The sequence below is a fragment of the Oncorhynchus kisutch genome, linkage group LG2 (genome assembly GCF_002021735.2).
Source record: "Oncorhynchus kisutch isolate 150728-3 linkage group LG2, Okis_V2, whole genome shotgun sequence".
NCBI classification, from domain to species: domain Eukaryota; kingdom Metazoa; phylum Chordata; class Actinopteri; order Salmoniformes; family Salmonidae; genus Oncorhynchus; species Oncorhynchus kisutch.
In genome coordinates this window covers 22,715,430-22,734,361 of record NC_034175.2, presented here as the reverse complement: position 1 = coordinate 22,734,361, position 18,932 = coordinate 22,715,430, and the positions used below count along the sequence as shown (strand labels likewise).

The following is an 18,932-nucleotide window of genomic DNA, read 5'->3' as shown; positions in this document are numbered from 1 at the left end:
AATTATCATAGAATACTGATATCCTCAAGTAACTGTAGCACTCCATGAAGTTCTTTCAGACTAGTTAAGGATCTCTTCACACTAGACCCACTGCAATTTGCATACCATCCCAAGGTATTCCTCTTGTCTGGATGGATCCATATGTAAGAGACTATATATATTTTTCTTCTACAGCTCAGCCTTCAATGGCATGGTACCCTCCAAGTTTTATTAAGCCCTGGGTCTGCACCACGCCCTGTGCAACTGGGTCCTAGACTTCCTGATGGGCTGCCCCCAGGTGGTGAAGTAAGGAAATAACACCCCCACTACGCTGATCCTCAACAGGGGTGCCTGCTCAGCCCCCTCTCGTACTTCCTGTGTGGCCATGCACACCTCCAACTCAATCAAGTTGGCAGATGACAGGTGGTAGGCATGATTACCAACGGTGAGCCATCCAACAGGGAGGTGAGGGCTTTGGGTGAGTGGTGTCAGGAAAGTAACTTCAATGTAAACAAAGGAGCTGATCATGGATAGCAGAGATTTCCATACCCAACTATAACATCTTCCGTCAAGATAGAACTGCCAAAGGGGGAGGAGTTAGCCTGCAAAGTAATGTCATACTTTCCAGGTCCATACCCAAACAGTTCGAACTACTAATTTTGAAAATTACTCTCTCCAGAAATAAGTCTCTCACGGTTGCCGCTTGCTACCGACCCCCCTCAGCTCCCAGCTGTGCCCTGGACACCATTTGTGAATTGATCGCCCCCCATCTAGCTTCAGAGTTTGTTCTGTTAGGTGACCTAAACTGGGATATGCTTAACACCCCGCCAGTCCTACAATCTAAGCTAGATGCCCTCAATCTCACACAAATCATCAAGGATCCCACCAGGTACAACCCTAACTCTGTAAACAAGGGCACCCTCATAGACGTCATCCTGACCAACTGGCCCTCCAAATACACCTCCGCTGTCTTCAACCAGGATCTCAGCGATCACTGCCTCATTGCCTGTATCCGCTACGGAGCCGCAGTCAAACGACCACCCCTCATCACTGTCAAACGCTCCCTAAAACACTTCTGTGAGCAGGCCTTTCTAATCGACCTGGCCCGGGTATCCTGGAAGGACATTGACCTCATCCCGTCAGTTGAGGATGCCTGGTCATTCTTTAAAAGTAACTTCCTCACCATTTTAGATAAGCATGCTCCGTTCAAAAAATGCAGAACTAAGAACAGATACAGCCCTTGGTTCACCCCAGACCTGACTGCCCTCGACCAGCACAAAAACATCCTGTGGCGGACTGCAATAGCATCGAATAGTCCCCGTGATATGCAACTGTTCAGGGAAGTCCGGAACCAATACACGCAGTCAGTCAGGAAAGCTAAGGCCAGCTTCTTCAGGCAGAAGTTTGCATCCTGTAGCTCCAACTCCAAAAAGTTCTGGGACACTGTGAAGTCCATGGAGAACAAGAGCACCTCCTCCCAGCTGCCCACTGCACTGAGGCTAGGTAACACGGTCACCACTGATAAATCCATGATTATCGAAAACTTCAATAAGCATTTCTCAACGGCTGGCCATGCCTTCCGCCTGGCTACTTCAACCTCGGCCAACAGCTCCGCCCCCCCCGCAGCTCCTCGCCCAAGCCTCTCCAGGTTCTCCTTTACCCAAATCCAGATAGCAGATGTTCTGAAAGAGCTGCAAAACCTGGACCCGTACAAATCAGCTGGGCTTGACAATCTGGACCCTCTATTTCTGAAACTATCCGCCACCATTGTCGCAACCCCTATTACCAGCCTGTTCAACCTCTCTTTCATCTCGTCTGAGATCCCCAAGGATTGGAAAGCTGCCGCAGTCATGCCCCTCTTCAAAGAGGGAGACACCCTGGACCCAAACTGTTACAGACCTATATCCATCCTGCCCTGCCTATCTAAGGTCTTCGAAAGCCAAGTCAACAAACAGGTCACTGACCATCTCGAATCCCACCGTACCTTCTCCGCTGTGCAATCTGGTTTCCGAGCCGGTCATGGGTGCACCTCAGCCACACTCAAGGTACTAAACGATATCATAACCGCCATCGATAAAAGACAGTACTGTGCAGCCGTCTTCATCGACCTTGCCAAGGCTTTCGACTCTGTCAATCACCATATTCTTATCGGCAGACTCAGTAGCCTCGGTTTTTCGGATGACTGCCTTGCCTGGTTCACCAATTACTTTGCAGACAGAGTTCAGTGTGTCAAATCGGAGGGCATGCTGTCCGGTCCTCTGGCAGTCTCTATGGGGGTGCCACAGGGTTCAATTCTCGGGCCGAATGATGTTGCTCTTGCTGCGGGCGATTCCCTGATCCACCTCTACGCAGACGACACCATTCTATATACTTTCGGCCCGTCTTTGGACACTGTGCTATCTAACCTCCAAACAAGCTTCAATGCCATACAACACTCCTTCCGTGGCCTCCAACTGCTCTTAAACGCTAGTAAAACCAAATGCATGCTTTTCAACCGGTCGCTGCCTGCACCTGCATGCCCGACTAGCATCACCACCCTGGATGGTTCCGACCTAGAATATGTGGACGTCTATAAGTACCTAGGTGTCTGGCTAGACTGCAAACTCTCCTTCCAGACTCATATCAAACATCTCCAATCGAAAATCAAATCAAGAGTCGGCATTCTATTCCGCAACAAAGCCTCCTTCACTCACGCCGCCAAGCTTACCCTAGTAAAACTGACTATCCTACTGATCCTCGACTTCGGCGATGTCATCTACAAAATGGCTTCCAACACTCTACTCAGCAAACTGGATGCAGTCTATCACAGTGCCATCCGTTTTGTCACTAAAGCACCTTATACCACCCACCACTGCGACTTGTATGCTCTAGTCGGCTGGCCCTCGCTACATATTCGTCGCCAGACCCACTGGCTCCAGGTCATCTACAAGTCTATGCTAGGTAAAGCTCCGCCTTATCTCAGCTCACTGGTCACGATGGCAACACCCATCCGTAGCACGCGCTCCAGCAGGTGTATCTCACTGATCATCCCTAAAGCCAACACCTCATTTGGCCGCCTTTCGTTCCAGTACTCTGCTGCCTGTGACTGGAACGAATTGCAAAAATCGCTGAAGTTGGAGACTTTTATCTCCCTCACCAACTTCAAACATCAGCTATCTGAGCAGCTAACCGATCGCTGCAGCTGTACATAGTCTATTGGTAAATAGCCCACCCTTTTCACCTACCTCATCCCCATACTGTTTTTATTTATTTACTTTTCTGCTCTTCTGCACACCAATATCTCTACCTGTACATGACCATCTGATCATTTATCACTCCAGTGTTAATCTGCAAAATTGTAATTATTTGCCTACCTCCTCATGCCTTTTGCACACATTGTATATAGACCCCCCCTTTGTTTTCTACTGTGTTATTGACTTGTTAATTGTTTACTCCATGTGTAACTCTGTTGTATGCTCACACTGCTATGCTTTATCTTGGCCAGGTTGCAGTTGCAAATGAGAACTTGTTCTCAACTAGCCTACCTGGTTAAATAAAGGTGAAATAAAAAATAAATAAATAAATGTAACACACTCACATCAAGGCCGCAGTGGAGAAGGTGAAAATCTTCCAAGTTCCTCAGCATACACATCACTGACAATCTGAAATGGTCCACCCACACAGACCGAGGTGGTGCAACATCGTCCTGTCGGGCTGTATCACTGCCAGGTACGGCAACTGCACCATCCGCATCCGCAGGGCTATCTAGAGGGTGATGCAGTCCGCCCAACAGCACCCGGTGTCACAGGAAGGCCAAGAAGATCAAGGACTTCAGCTGCCACAGTCTGTTCCCTCTATCATCCAGAAGGTGAGATCAATACAGGTGCATCAAAGCTGGGACCAAGAGACTGAAAAACAGCTTCTCTCTCAAACCAGCCTCCACCCAGTACCCTGGCCTGAACTCAGTCACTGTCACAGGCCGGCTTCCACCCGGTTACTCAACCCTCCACCTTAGAGGCTGCTGCCCTATGTACATAGACACGGGTCACTTTGTTTACATATGGTTGTACCCATTTCATATGTAAACTCAGCAAAAAAAGAAATGTCCTCTCACTGTCAACTGTTTATTTTTAGCAAACTTCACGTGTAAATATTTGTATGAACATAAGATTCAACAACTGAGACATAAACTGAACAAGTTCCACAGACATGTGACTAACAGAAATATAATGTGTCCCTGAACAAAGGGGGGGGGGGGGGGGGTCAAAAGTAACAGTCAGTATCTGGTGTGGCCACCAGCTGCATTAAGCCCTGCAGTGCATCTCCTCATGGACTGCACCAGATTTGCCAGTTCTTGCTGTGAGATGTTACCCCACTCTTCCACCAAGGCACCTGCAAGTTCCTGGACATTTCTGGGGGGAAGAGCCCTAGCCCTCACCCTCCGATCCAACAGGTCCCAGACGGGATTGAGATCTGGGTTGGCAGGACCCTAACATTCCTGTCTTGCATCAAATCACGCACAGAACAATCAGTATGGCTGGTGGCATTGTCATGCTGTAGGGTCATGTCAGGAGGAGCCTGGAGGAAGGGTACAACATGAGAGAGGAGGATGTCTTCCCTGTAACGCACAGCATTGAGATTGCCTGCAATGACAGCAAGTTCAGTCCGATGATGCTTTGACACACCGCCCCAGACCATGACGGACCCTCCACCTCCAAATCGATCCCGCTCCAGAGTACAGGCATCCTTCGACGATAAACACGAATCCGACCATCACCGCTGGTGAGACAAAACCACGACTTGTCAGTGAAGTTATTTGGATTTTTATGAATTATCTTTGAAAGACATGGTCCTGAAAAAGGGACGTTTAATATACTGTATTCTAGTCAAATCAAATGTTATTAGTGACATGCTCTGAATACAATTACAGTGAAATGCTTACTTACAAGCCCTAACCAACAATGGCTAAAAAAAAAATAAAAAAAATAACATATATATACACTGCTCAAAAAAATTAAGGGAACACTAAAATAACACATCCAAGATCTGAATTAATTAAATATTCTTATTAAATACTTTTTTCTTTACATAGTTGAATGTGCAGACAACAAAATCACACAAAAGTTATAAATGGAAATCAAATGTATCAACCCATGGAGGTCTGGATTTGGAGTCACATTCTAAATTAAAGTGGAAAACCACACTACAGGCTGATCCAAATTTGATGTAATGTCCTTAAAACAAGTCAAAATGAGGCTCAGTAGTGTGTGTGGCCTCCACAGTGCCTGTATGACCTCCCGACAACGCCTGGGCATGCTCCTGATGAGGTGGCGGATGGTCTCCTGAGGGATCTCCTCCCAGACCTGGACTAAAGCATCCGCCAATTCCTGGACAGTCTGTGGTGCAACGTGAGGTGGCGGATGGTCTCCTGAGGGATCTCCTCCCAGACCTGGACTAAAGCATCCGCTTTTCCGGATGGAGCGAGACACGATGTCCCAGATGTGCTCAATTGGATTCAGGTCTGGGGAACGGGCGGGCCAGTCCATAGCATCAATGCCTTCCTCTTGCAGGAACTGCTGACACACTCCAGCCACATGAGGTCTAGCATTGTCTTGCATTAGGAGGAACTCAGGGCCAACCGCACCAGCATATGGTCTCACAAGGGGTCTGAGGATCTCATCTCGGTACCTAATGGCAGTCAGGCTACGTCTGGCGAGCACATGGAGGGCTATGCGGCCCCCCAAAGAAATGCCACCCCACACCATGACTGACCCATCGCCAAACCGGTCATGGTGGAGGATGTTGCAAGCAGCAGAACGTTCTCCACGGCGTCTCCAGACTCTGTCACGTCTGTCACATGTGCTCAGTGTGAACCTGCTTTCATCTGTGAAGAGCACAGGGCGCCAGTGGCGAATTTGCCAATCTTGGTGTTCTCTGGCAAATGCCAAATGTCCTGCACGGTGTTGGGCTGTAAGCACAACCCCCACCTGTGGACGTCATGCTCTCATACCACCCTCATGGAGTCTGTTTCTGACCGTTTGAGCAGACACATGCACATTTGTAGCCTGCTGGAGGTCATTTTGCAGGGCTCTGGCAGTGCTCCTCCTGCTCCTCCTTGCACAAAGGCGGAGGTAGCGGTCCTGCTGCTAGGTTGTTGCCCTCCTACGGCCTCCTCCACGTCTCCTGATGTGCTGGCCTGTCTCCTGGTAGCGCCTCCATGCTCTGGACACTACGCTGACAGACACAGCAAACCTTCTTGCCACAGCTCGCATTGATGTGCCATCCTGGATGAGCTGCACTACCTGAGCCACTTGTGTGGGTTGTAGACTCCGTCTCATGCTACCACTAGAGTGAAAGCACCGCCAGCATTCAAAAGTGACCCAAACATCAGCCAGGAAGCATAGGAACTGAGAAGTGGTCGGTCTGTGGTCACCACCTGCAGAACCACTCCTTTATTGGGGGTGTCTTGCTAATTGCCTATAATTTCCACCTGTTGTCTATTCCATTTGCACAACAGCATGTGAAATTTATTGTCAATCAGTGTTGCTTCCTAGGTGGCCAGTTTGATTTCACAGAAGTGTGATTGACTTGGAGTTACATTGTGTTGTTTACGTGTTCCCTTTATTTTTTTGAGCAGTGTATATATGTGTAAGAATAAGACATAAAAGTAACAAGTAATTAAAGAGCAGCAGTAAAATAACAATAACGAGACTACACAAGGGGGTACCGGTACAGAGTCGATGTGCCCCCCGGTTCGTTGAGGTGACTATGCATAAGATGATAACAACAGAGTAGCAGTGTAAAAGAGGGAACAATGAGCTGCTGTCAATGAATATCATTCTCACACAGGTGTTTCTTTTGTCCAGGTGGGAAAGGGCAGTGTGGAGTGCAATAGAGATTGCATCATCTGTGGATCTGTTGGGGCGGTATGCAAATTGCAGTGGGTCTAGGGTTTCTGGGATAATGGTGTTGATGTGAGCCATGACCAGCCTTTCAAAGCCGGTCATGGCTACAGACGTGAGTGCTACGGGTCGGTAGTCATTTAGGCAGGTTACCTTAGTGTTCTTGGGCACAGGGATTATGGTTGTCTGCTTAAAACATGTTGGTATTACAGACTCAGACAGGAAGAGGTTGAAAATGTTGACCTATTTAGAGTTTGATCACACAGTCGTCCGGAACAGCTGGTGCTCTCTCATACATGTTTGTTATTTGCCTCGATGCGAGCATAAAAGTAGTTTAGCTCATCTGGTAGGCTTGTGTCACTGGGCAGCTCTCGGCTATGCTTCCCTTTGTAGTCTGTAATGGTTTGCAAGCCCTGCCACATCCACCTAACGTCAGAGCCGGTGTAGTACGATACGATCTTAGGGCATAGCGGAATTTCTTATAAGCTTCCAGGTTAGAGTCCCGCTCCTTGAATGCGGCAGCTCTAGCCTTTAGCTCAGTGTGGATGTTGCCTGTAATCCATGGCTTCTGGTTGGGGTATGTACGGTCACTGTGGGGACGACGTAATCAATGCACTTATTGATGAAGCCAATGACTGATGTGGTGTCCTCCTCAGTGCCATCGGAGGAATCCCGGAACACATTCCAGTCTGTGCTAGCAAAACAGTCCTGTAGCTTAGCATCTGCTTCGTCTGTCCACTGTTTTATTGATTGAGTCACTGGTGCTTCCTGCTTTAATTTTTTGTTTGTAAGCATCAGGAGGATAGAATTATTGTCAGCTTTGCCAAATGGAGGGAGAGCTTTGTATGCGTCTCTGTGTGTGTTGAGTAAAGGTGGTCCAGAGTTTTTTTTGCCTCTGGTTGCACATTTAACATGCTGATAGAAATTTGGTAAGACGGATTAAAGTTTCCCTGCATTAAAGTCCCCGGCTACTAGGAGTGCCGCCTCTGGGTGAGCTGTTTGCTTATGGCGGAATACGAATAATACAGATAACTCTCTAGGTAGACAGTGTGGTCTACAGCTTATCATGAGATACTCTACCTCAGGCGAGCAAAACCTCGATACTTCCTTAGATATTGTGTACCAGCTGTTAATTACTAAAATACATAGTCCGCCGCCCCTTGTCTTACCAGACGCCGCTGTTCTGTCCTGCCAATACAGCGTATAACCAGCCAGCTGTATGTTGATAATGTCGTCGTTCAGCCTCGACTCCGTGAAGCATGAGATATTGCAGTTTTAAACGTCCCGTTGGTAGTTTAATCTTCCGCGTAGGTCATCGATTTTATTTTCCAAAGATTGCATATTTGCTAGCAGAATGGAAGGAAGTGGGGGTTTATTCGATCGCCTATGAATTCTCAGAAGGCAGCCAACCCTCTGGCCCCTTTTTCTCTCCCTTCTTTTCACGCAAATGACGGGGATCTGGGCCTGTTCCCGGTAAAGCAGTATATCATTCACGTCGGGCTCGTCGGACTCGTTAAGTTAAAGAAAAAAAAGGGTTCTGCCAGTCCGTGGTGAGTAATCACAGTTCTGATGCCCAGAAGTTATTTTCGGTCATAAGAGACGGTAGCAGCTACATTATGTACAAAATAAGTTAAAAAAATAAGTTAAACAAATGCAAATAAAATAACAAAAACACACAATTGGTTAGGAATACGTAAAATGTCAGCATTGTTCTCCGGTGCCATCCTATTCAACTTTTGCTGCACATAATATTCTATCCTACGTTTTCTTCAGATTTAATACATATTCTATCCAAATACTGTCCATAATATGCATACAGTGCATTCAGAAAGTATTCCGACTTTGTCCATATTTTGTTATGTTACAACCTTATTCTAAAATATATTAAATTGTTTTTCCCTCAATTTACACACAATACCCCATAATGACAAAACAAAAACAGTTTAGACATTCTTGCAAATTGTCAGTACTTTGTTAAAGCACCTTTGGCAGAGATTACAGCCTTGAATCTTTTTGAGTATGATGCTACAAGCTTGGCACGCCTGTATTTGGGGAGTTTCTCACATTCTCTGCAGATCCTCTCAAGCTCTGTCAGGTTGGATGGGGAGCGTCGCTGCACAGCTATTTTCAGATCTCCAGAGATGTTAGATTGGGTTCAAGTTCGGTCTCTGGCTGGGCCACTCAAGTACTTTCAGAGACTTGTCCCCAAGCCACTACTGCGTTGTATTGGCTGCGTGCTTAGGGTCGTTGTCCTGTTAGGAGGTGAACCTTTGCCCCAGTCCGAGATCTTGAGCGCTCTGGAGCAGGTTTTCATCAAGAATCTCCCTGTACTTTGCTCCATTGATCTTTCCCTCGATCCTGACTAGTCTCCCAGTCCTTGCCGCTGAAAAACATCCCCACAGCATGATGCTGCCACCACCATGCTTGACCGTAGGGATGGTGCCAGGTTTCCTCCAGGTGTGATGCTAAAGTCAGAGTTTCACTTAAATTTTCATGCACTGAATACAAATCTAAAGTTCAATGGGTTTCCAGCGCATTTTCAACTCAACTGATAGTTTTGTCACAACTGTTTTGTTCAATAGCATATGCGTCAACACTGAGTTTGAGTTTATTTTATTTTTACAGGGACAGTGCACATTAATCAACATTTCAGTAAAAGTGCCGGTTTTAGCCAACCGGCTAATTTTCAACCGCAGTCCCTGGGCAGGTTATTAAAAACAATTACAATATAGACAATAGCAACATAGAACAAGCAAGACATAGCAACATAGGACAAGCAAGACATAGCATACAGACAGAGCAACATAGGACAAGCAAGACGTAGCATACAGACAGAGCAGCATAAAACAAAAAGCAGCAAGACAAAATTCATAAAAGCAACAAAGTGTTTCCACACCTCACAAGCTACAGACAACAGACAACATGGAGTGGCAACACACAGCTAGGGATTATGTTCACAAATCTGATTGACCTTTAGCCATGTCTTCAAGCATTTTGTGAAAGTGTGATATGTGGTGCAGTTATGTGTGTCTGATGGCAGTGTATTCCAGACATGGGAAGCTCTCACAGAGAATGCAGATTTACTAAAGGTGCTTTTCCTTAGGGGAACTATACAGTCACCTCTCATGGCAGACCTTGTGGATCTGCTGCCATATGTCTGGGTTTTCTGTTTAACAAAAATATTGAGTGGAGGGGGAGCCAGGCCATTGAGGATCTTGAATACAAGACATGCGTCGGGATCGACACTGGGCTTGGAACGGTTTGTGCATTGTCTAGTCTACATAATGAGTTTATGGATGAGAGTGAGAATATTTTTACTTGTCAAATGGCAGTCATGTACCGATCATCTTGTCACCAGAATAAGACCCTCCATATTTATTGGAAAGCAGCATCAAGCTCATCACCGTGCACTTTCACCACCCTGTGAAGTTCATCATTTATTTCATCTGTTGCTCAATTATATGGACCACACGTGGATCATGGATCATCACGTGACTCCAAATTTACTTCGATATGAGTTATATACCTAGTCTACCTGGTTACATCAATAATGTCGCTTTCGCTGCTGGTGATTCTTTGATCCACCTCTACACAGATGACACCATTCTGTATACTTCTGGCCCTTCTTTGGACATTGTGTTAACTAACCTCCAAATGAGCTTCAATGCCATACATCTCTCCTTCCGTGGCCTCCAACTGCTCTTAAATGCAAGTAAAGCGAAATGCATGCTCTTCAACCGATCGCTGCCCGCACCTGCCCGCCCGTCCAGCATCATTACTCTGGACGGTTCTGACTTAGAATATGTGGACAACTACAAATACCTAGGTGTCTGGTTAGACTGTAAACCCTCCTTCCAGACTCACATTAAACATTTCCAATCCAAAATTAAATCTAGAATCAGCTTCCTATTTCGCAACAAAGCATCCTTCACTCATGCTGCCAAACATACCCTCGTAAAACTGACCATCCTACCGATCCTCGACTTCGGCGATGTCATTTACAAAATAGCCTCCAACACTCTACTCAACAAATTGGATGTAGTCTATCACAGTGCCATCCGTTTTGTCACCAAAGCCCCATATACTACCCACCACTGCAACCTGTACGCTCTCGTTGGCTGGCCCTCGCTTCATACTCGTCGCCAAACTCACTGGCTCCAGGTCATCTACAAGTCTCTGCTAGGTAAAGCCCCGCCTTATCTCAGCTCACTGGTCACCATAGCAGCACCCACCCGTAGCACGTGCTCCAGCAGGTATCTCTCACTGGTTACCCCCAAAGCCAATTCTTCATTTGGCTGCCAATGACTGGAATGAACTGCAAAAATCACTAAAGCTAGAGACTCTTACCTCCCTCACCAGCTGTCAGAGCAGCTCATAGATATCTGCACCTGTACATAGCTCATCTGTAAATTAGCCCATCCAATCTACCTCATCTCCCCATACTGTATTTATTATCTTGCTCCTTTGCACCCCAGTATCTCTACTTGCACATACATCTTCTGCACAGTCTACCATTCCAGTGTTTAATTGCTATATTGTAATTACTTCGCCGCCATGGCCTATTTGACTTACCTCTCTTATCCTACCTCATTTGCACATGCTCCATATACATTTTTCTACTGTATTATTGATTGTATGTTTGTTTATTCCATGTGTAACTCTGTTGTTGTATGTGTCGAACTGCTTTGCTTGATCTTGGCCAGGTCGCAGTTGCAAATGAGAACTTTTTCTCAACTTGTCTACCTGGTTACTATCCTACCCGTTTCCCGTATCATTTATTTTACCGACACAAGAATATCATGTTGAACAAACAAATGAGCTGTCAGCGTTTATAAAATGACACCGAAACTTCCAGTTTCTACTTTACTTGCATAAAAGCTGGATGGAAACATGGTTAGTAACTTTTCATCAATATATAAATAGCCTTTGCACCTGCCTGTCTGTACAGCAGTGGAAGTCAGGGCCTTAATTCTGACCAGGGGGCCCACAACCCATATTATTTATTATTTACGATGGGAAAACACCCAAAAGCATAAGTCAAGGCAAAATATGTAGAATAGCAGGTGATTTGCTTTAAAAATACAAAATGTTCTCTGTCTCAATGCAAAATGTGTAGAAATGCACTATGACCACTGGTAGTCATTGCATAGCCAAAAAGTTCAAATTAGTTGTAGAAAATAGGGTATTTTATACATCACACTCTCCGGGGGTGTTTCGAGGTAGTTAGGATATGCAAAAAAAACTAATTTCCAATTCACACATGCGTATTAATATACACTTGTACATATGTGAAATAGGACTAATTTAAGCACCCACCCGTGCGTATTGACCAACATTTATCCATTCTAATATGGTGTCCGTTCTCCACGGATCAGTCTGGCCTCGACCTAAATGATCAGTAACAATTTAACAGGGACAGTGTTTTAGACGTTTCAAACAAACAATTCGTGGTGGGCCGGGATCATAATTAATCATTTGGAATGATATATTGTTTGATATTGATGCCAGCAAGGCTTTTTAAATTGGGTTATTCTTCCTGTTAATCTATATCGTTATGTAAAGCACACGACTGTTCGTGCAGGCACAAAACCCTCACAGACCTCTTAGCAGCCTGCTGATGGGCCATCAACTGGATGTGATTTCGCATTGTATTCAAGCTGGTTGGGTAGGTTTATGCTAGAACATTGACACCTGGCCTAAAAGGCAATCCATAAGCAGTTATCTGGACTTCAGAGCCGTGGAAGGGAACAGAAAAGTTAACGTTCACTCGGTTGCAAATTGCAATGTATTTTATACAAACCGATAACAATATCAAATGGAAAAATGCAACTTATAGATTTTCCAAAATGGTGCTCATCACTAGTAAATACACTATATATAGAAAAGTATGTGGATACCCATTCAAATTAGTGGATTTGTTTATTTCAGCCACACCCGTTGCTGACAGGTGTATAAAATTGAGCACACATCCATGCAATCTCCATAGACAAACACTATTGTGAAGTGGAAACGTCTAGAGGTGCTGAAGCACATCTGTCCTATGTTCCAAAATCTCTGGAAGCAACGTCAGCACAAGAACTGTTCGTTGGGAGCTTCATGAAATGGGTTTCCATGGCCGAGCAACCACACACAAGCCTAAGATCACCAAGCGCAATGCCAAGTGTCTGCTGAAATGGTAACGTTCTCTGGAGTGACGAATCATGTTTCACCATTTGGCAGTCCGGACAAATCTGGATTTGTCGGATGCCAGTTGATGCGAACTGCCAAGGTTTGGTGGAGGAATAATGGTTCTGGCTAGGTCCCCTTAACTCCAGTGATGGAAAATCTTAACGCTACAGCATACAATGACATTCTAGACGAGTCTGTGCTTCCAACTTTGTGGCAACAGTTTGGGGAAGGCGCTTTCCCATTCCAGCATGACAATGCTCCCTTGCACAAAGCAAGATCCATACAGAAATGTTTTTGTTGAGGCGTCGATGAAGAACTTGACTGGCCTGCAGAGCCCTGACCTCAACACCATTAAACCTGGGGATGAATTGCAACGCTGACTGCGATCCGGGCCTAATCACCCAAACACTACAAATGCTCGTGGCTGAATGGAAGCAAGTACCCACAGCAATCTTCCAAAATCTAGTGAAAGTCTCCCCATAAGAGTGGCGGCTGTTATAGCAGCAATGGAAGGGCGACCAACTCCATAATTTTCTAATGAGATGATCGACGAGCAGGTGTCTACATAGTTTGTCTTATTACACACAAACAAATATTTCCAATAAGGTACATTAAAAGTTCAGGTAAAAAGTCAGATGTTGAACAGAATTAAACGTGTCAATACCCATTGGCCAGTTTATTAGATACACCAGGCCACACGCATGTTTTAATTTATTGCTCCTACAGACCGTAATCACATAACTTTGGCTTGCTATATAAAGCATGCAGGCATCGAGACATTGTTATTGTTCAATTGAAAGTTAGAAGAAAACAAGAGTGACCTAAGCGACGCACAACTCGTTGACGCTTGTCACCGATGGGCTATTGCAGAAGACAACCACACCGGGTTCCACTCCTATAAGTTAAACACAAGAAGAAGCGGCTCCAGTGAGCACACAATCACCAATAATGAAAAACATCACCTGGAAAAATGACCGCGAGTTCAGTTTACTCAAGAGCATCTTTGGAACGGCCGTTTGCAGTAGGAACGTAGCGCCCGCCGTCCAATCTGCGTGATGCCATTGCACCAGCATGGTCCATTATCGTTGTGGAACACGTGACACCGTGTAGAATAGCCCGAAGAATATAGGAATAATGGCTGTTCTGGAGGCGGTGGGGGCGACCCTGGTAATAGATAAGTGTACCTAACAAACTGTCCGGTGTCTCGCCCATACTTTCAATGGAGCGATATCTTTGTACAACCCAAATGATTGAGAAGTTAAAACTTAACATGTTTAATCCACAGAGAAAACACTGCAGCAAGAATTGAACAAACAAAATAAAAACGGATTTAAAAAAATGCAGACTTTAGTTACATCAAATGTACAAAAATAATAGCAGTAAACTTGATGGCTAGATATTACTGCAAACTCCAGATGGATAACTTGTTTTCTTATAAATGGGTTTTTGCACTCAACTTCTATAGCCAGAGGTTAATACCGGTTAGCTCAAAACAAGCAGTACCTTGACATTTCATAGTTGACCAATTCTTATGCGCTGAACTTAATTCCATTGGGTTCTCAAATAATAGAATTAAACAGATATGAAGGTAAATTAAAAACAGCCAATTTTTCTTTAGAGGTGAATGAAACTGAACTAACAAAAATGACTATCCATCTGTAGGGACAACCAGCTCTGTTGAATGGTATCAGCCCAGAGATATCATGATAACTCAACTAATGAACCGAGGTGGGGTGTGTAATAACCACTCACTAGATACCATATTCAAAAACATCTTTAGCTACAGAATAACAGGGTTTGAGGGTGGTGGGGTCCTAGGATCTGGAGCGAGATCGGGACACAGATCTCGAGTAGGAGCGTCGACAGGCCTGTTTCTGGGAGCCAGAAGAGGTGTGGAAGTCCTTGACGGGGCTGGGGGATTTGGACTGGGACTTTGTGTCTTTGGGCCTGGATCTGGGATGAGAGGGGGAGCGGGAGGCCGAGCGGTTACGAGACGGGGGTGCGTGGTGCATCCTGTGGTGTTCACGTGGAGGGCCCCTGTACCTGGTAGAAAAAAGGAAGATGGGATATGAACAGGACAATCAGTCAACACACTAATGAATACACCGACTTGACAAATGGTGTTCTGAAAACACATAGGCCTATGCAGTATAAATGCAATCTTATTGCACTGTGCCGTGTTAGGTAAGTCAGAATACGGAGTCGTATACATTGGTCTACCTGTTATTTTCATGGCTTCTGCTTCGCCTGTGCCTGCCATTTGACCGAGAGCTGTAGAGAGAAAAGTGAAAGTAAGAACCAGTCTGCATACAAAGGCACTTCGGTCTGCAATGAATGCCCCTTGGGAAGATGACTTGACAAGTGAAACAGTGGTTTAATTTCAGTGTCAGAGGAACTCACTCTCTGGGGCTCTCTGACCTCCGAGGACGGCGGTCGCACGAAGGGCTGCGCGACCGGTGCCTTTCGTAGCTGCGACTGCGTCTGCGTCGGCCATCGCTGCGTTCGTAGTCGTCGTAGCGGGAGAAGGAGCTGCTGCGGGACCCTCTGCGAGGAGAGCTCTCCTTAGTCTTCATCTGGTTGGGGGCTGGAGGGACAAGAGTCATTCAAATTAAATACTGGACACAAGGAGTTGAGCAAGAAGGGTTTTCATTATAATTTTGCATGCAGGTTGGCAATGATTTCACTAGTCTGAGACTCGAGTCAAGATATTACCGCTAAAAGTGATGTAGGCTTAGTTAGACTCTCCTTAGATTCTTGGGTAAACTGTTCCGACAGTGAAACTTACAATTCACGTTGAATTGATTGGTAGGTAGTAAATAGTGCACTCATACAGGGCACCTAAATAAAACCCATTCTTACTTTTTCGGTCACCCTGTGCAAACTGGATCTCGATCTGTCGACCACACACCCACTTGTGGTCCAGGTTGTGGAGGGCATCCTCTGCATCTCGCACGTCTTCGAATGTGCTACAGACTGTTAAGGCTTTTTACTTTTACTTGTGGAAAGGGGTGTGGGAATGGGGAGACATGTACTTTAATTAAGTAGAGAGGCTGGGACCTTCAATTGTGTGCCAACATGGGATAATTGTAACCTAAAAGATTTAAAACAACATGAAGCTGAAACTTCTTTTCAAGTTTCGGGGAGGTAATGAAAACAAAGGCTATACAAATGTAACATTGAAATCTTATTTCAGTAAACTTGTATACACTTAAAGGTATCATACAGATATGATTTTCTTGCTCTTTTGTACAGAGAACAAAACACACAGAGCAAAATATTTGGAGGTGAAGAGTAAGGCTTCTATTTGGTAGGATACAAAACATTAAGCTTGTTACCTTTAACATGCTTGACCTTTGAGCTTCACCTTGACCATAACGCTCTAACTGCTTGGCAGAAGAACTTGATTTCTGGCTTGTCTTAGCCCAATACATCCTTTTATTTTCTTCGGCAGACAAATGGAAGCCTTCGTGCTCTCTTTTCTCCTTGTATCTTCATGCTTTAACTTTGCTCTGTGTTCTTTTCCCACTATTTCGTGTCGCCCAAAATCATTGTAGTCCCTTTGGCTTGAAGCTACTCTACACCAGCCTTTACATTCTTTGTTGGGGTTTCTCCAGAACTGTATGTCTAACATTTCTAGGGTAACAGAAGCAATTTATTTAAGAGAGGAAATGTTGATTAATGTCTGTACACATTTTACTATGTTTGAATGTTAATGTTCCCCTCCCATGAACCAGTATAGCCTATTTTTATGAAAAATATACAATCATTACTTCAAAACAGTAGGCAAACTCAAGACGTGTGACATCGTCAATATAACCCCCACGTGTGAATAATAATAATGCCCCGAATGAAAGACATGTTCATTAATACATTACATCAGGAGAAAGGATATTGAATGTAAGCAAATCCTCTTGGTCGCCGTGTAGAGAAGTCAAGTGGAATGTAGACATCTACAATAGGCCCATAACGACCAAATTCACGGCGTAGTTCCTCTGGCCTAAAGTGTTATGAAATGACATGACATTTAGTGTAATGGCCAGTAAAGTACAACCCTTTTAGGCAAATATTAAACCAGTGTGATTCAAAGTTCAAACCTGCAACTGTGGCCAATAAGAGAACCTTCAGATTAAACTAAATTGGCTTAATTACTTACCATAGAAATGTGGGTATAAAATGTGACATCGGACAAGAGGTATTTCATGCACTACAAGCCAGGTAGATGGTAGCCTGAGTGCCAGTCTGTCTGTGCCATCATGCCAACTCCTGTCACTCATTGTCATGTTTGGCATGCATGCATGCATGCATGCAAGTTAAGACCAGGTACTGGTTCTCCATGATATGGAGTTGGCAAAAGAGCAGAAACAGACAGTCAACCAGTGATGTAAAGTACTTAAGTAGTACTTTATTTTAACTTAAGTAGTTTTTGGGGGTATTTATATTTTTAACGACTTTTACGTCACTACATTCTTGAAAATGTATTTTTTACTTTTTCCCTGACACCCAAAAGTACTAGTTACATTTTGAATGCTTAAGCAGGACAAGAAAACGGTCTAATTCGGGGACCTAAAGAGAAAATCCCTGGTCATCCCTTATTGCATCTGATCTGACAGACTCACTAAACACACATGCTTTGTAAATTATGCCCGAGTTTCTGTGCCCCCCTTGCTATCCGTAAATTAAAAAAAGATTAAAATTGTGCCGTCTGGTTCTTAATATAAAGATTTATATTTATACTTGTAATGCTTACTATTTATGGAATTACATTTCCTTTTGATACTAAAGTATATTTTAAACCTATTTTTTTTTATTAAAAAAAACTTTTACCCAAGTAGGATTTTACTGGGTGACTTGAGTCGTTTTCTATTGAGGTATATTAACTTTTTTTTTCCACCACTGCCGGCAACCTGGCAGATAGATGGATGGCCAGCTAAATTAGGTTATTCATAGTTGGTTCAAACAACTCTCCTGTTTTTGTGCACACCACTATATTTGGTGCAAACTCATGTGCAGCCTAGCAGACATGCTAACGTTAGCTTGCTAAGCTTTGTATCAAAGCTATAAGTAGATCAGCGAACTTTTTCAGATAACGTTAGTTGGATAGCTAAACTAGTTTAATTTTGTATATGGTGAAAAACGTTAAGGCAACAGACAACACTTAGCTACACGTTTTCATTGTAAATGCTAGCTAGCTAAAATCAGTAAACAACAGTTTAGCCACCTAGCTAACGTAGCTGTACCTCACACGCCCGAATGATTCGATCATAGCTACCTGGATTCGTCGGAGATGTTTCTAATGAAGAGTGATGGGTTAGGTGGTCTCATGTACCTAGCCATTGTAAAATATTGTTATTACGGTTGAAATTTCCAATCTAATTTAATATCAGTAAATTATAGGACTTGTTCTAGCTGTAGCAAAAAGCAGCGAGGTAGTCTCATCAATTGGCAAACAGAGGCCAGCGCGCAGGCTCAAATACCATTATTTTAGCCCAGCCCACCAGGGGTGGCTTGGGCATCTGGTATTTTGGGCAAGGAGTGTTTAGATGTTAAATGATGAGTATCCACGGCCGGCCCGCTAATTAGGCAAGATTAGGGCGAGTGGGCACTGCATCTCAGTGCAAGAGGCGTCACTGCAGTCCCTGGTTCGAATCCAGGCTGCAACACATCCTGCCGTGATTGGGAGTCCCATAGGGCCAGCGTCGTCCGGGTTTGGCCGTCATTGTAAATAAGAATTTGTTCTTAACTGACTTGCCTAGTTAAAAAGGTTCGATAATAAAAACAACACACAACCTCACATAGGGTGTGTTCGTAAATTCAACCTGGAGTGACAGAGGTGCTCAGAGTGCGCTCTGGGCATTTGTAAATTCAGAGTATTGTCCGATTCTCCGAATTTATGAATGGACAATT

At 44.6% G+C, this 18,932-nt stretch overlaps 1 protein-coding gene across 1 annotated transcript; it reads right to left on the bottom strand.

The window, feature by feature from the left end:
• Positions 1 to 14,286: 14,286 nt before the first annotated feature.
• LOC109909817 (serine/arginine-rich splicing factor 10) lies at positions 14,287 to 18,500 on the bottom strand. The gene is made up of 6 exons (XM_020508860.2): positions 18,298 to 18,500; positions 16,921 to 17,025; positions 15,888 to 15,991; positions 15,429 to 15,612; positions 15,249 to 15,299; positions 14,287 to 15,071 (listed from the first exon to the last, which is right to left on the bottom strand). The coding sequence occupies exons 1-6, from the start codon at positions 18,360 to 18,362 to the stop codon at positions 14,843 to 14,845; spliced, it is 738 nt and encodes a 245-aa protein (XP_020364449.1). The 5' UTR covers positions 18,363 to 18,500; the 3' UTR covers positions 14,287 to 14,842.
• Between the last annotated feature and the right edge of the window lie 432 nt (positions 18,501 to 18,932).

Bases quoted from the DNA above. Each gene is read 5' to 3' on its own strand.
- LOC109909817 (XM_020508860.2), bottom strand. From the start codon at position 18,362: ATGGCTAGGTACATGAGACCACCTAACCCATCACTCTTCATTAGAAAC. The intron at 15,613-15,887 runs GTAAGAATGGGT...TTGTCCCTCCAG, and splicing joins TGCACAGGGTGACCGAAAAA to CCCCCAACCAGATGAAGACT. The intron at 15,300-15,428 runs GTGAGTTCCTCT...TTCTCTCTACAG, and splicing joins AGGTCAGAGAGCCCCAGAGA to CTCTCGGTCAAATGGCAGGC.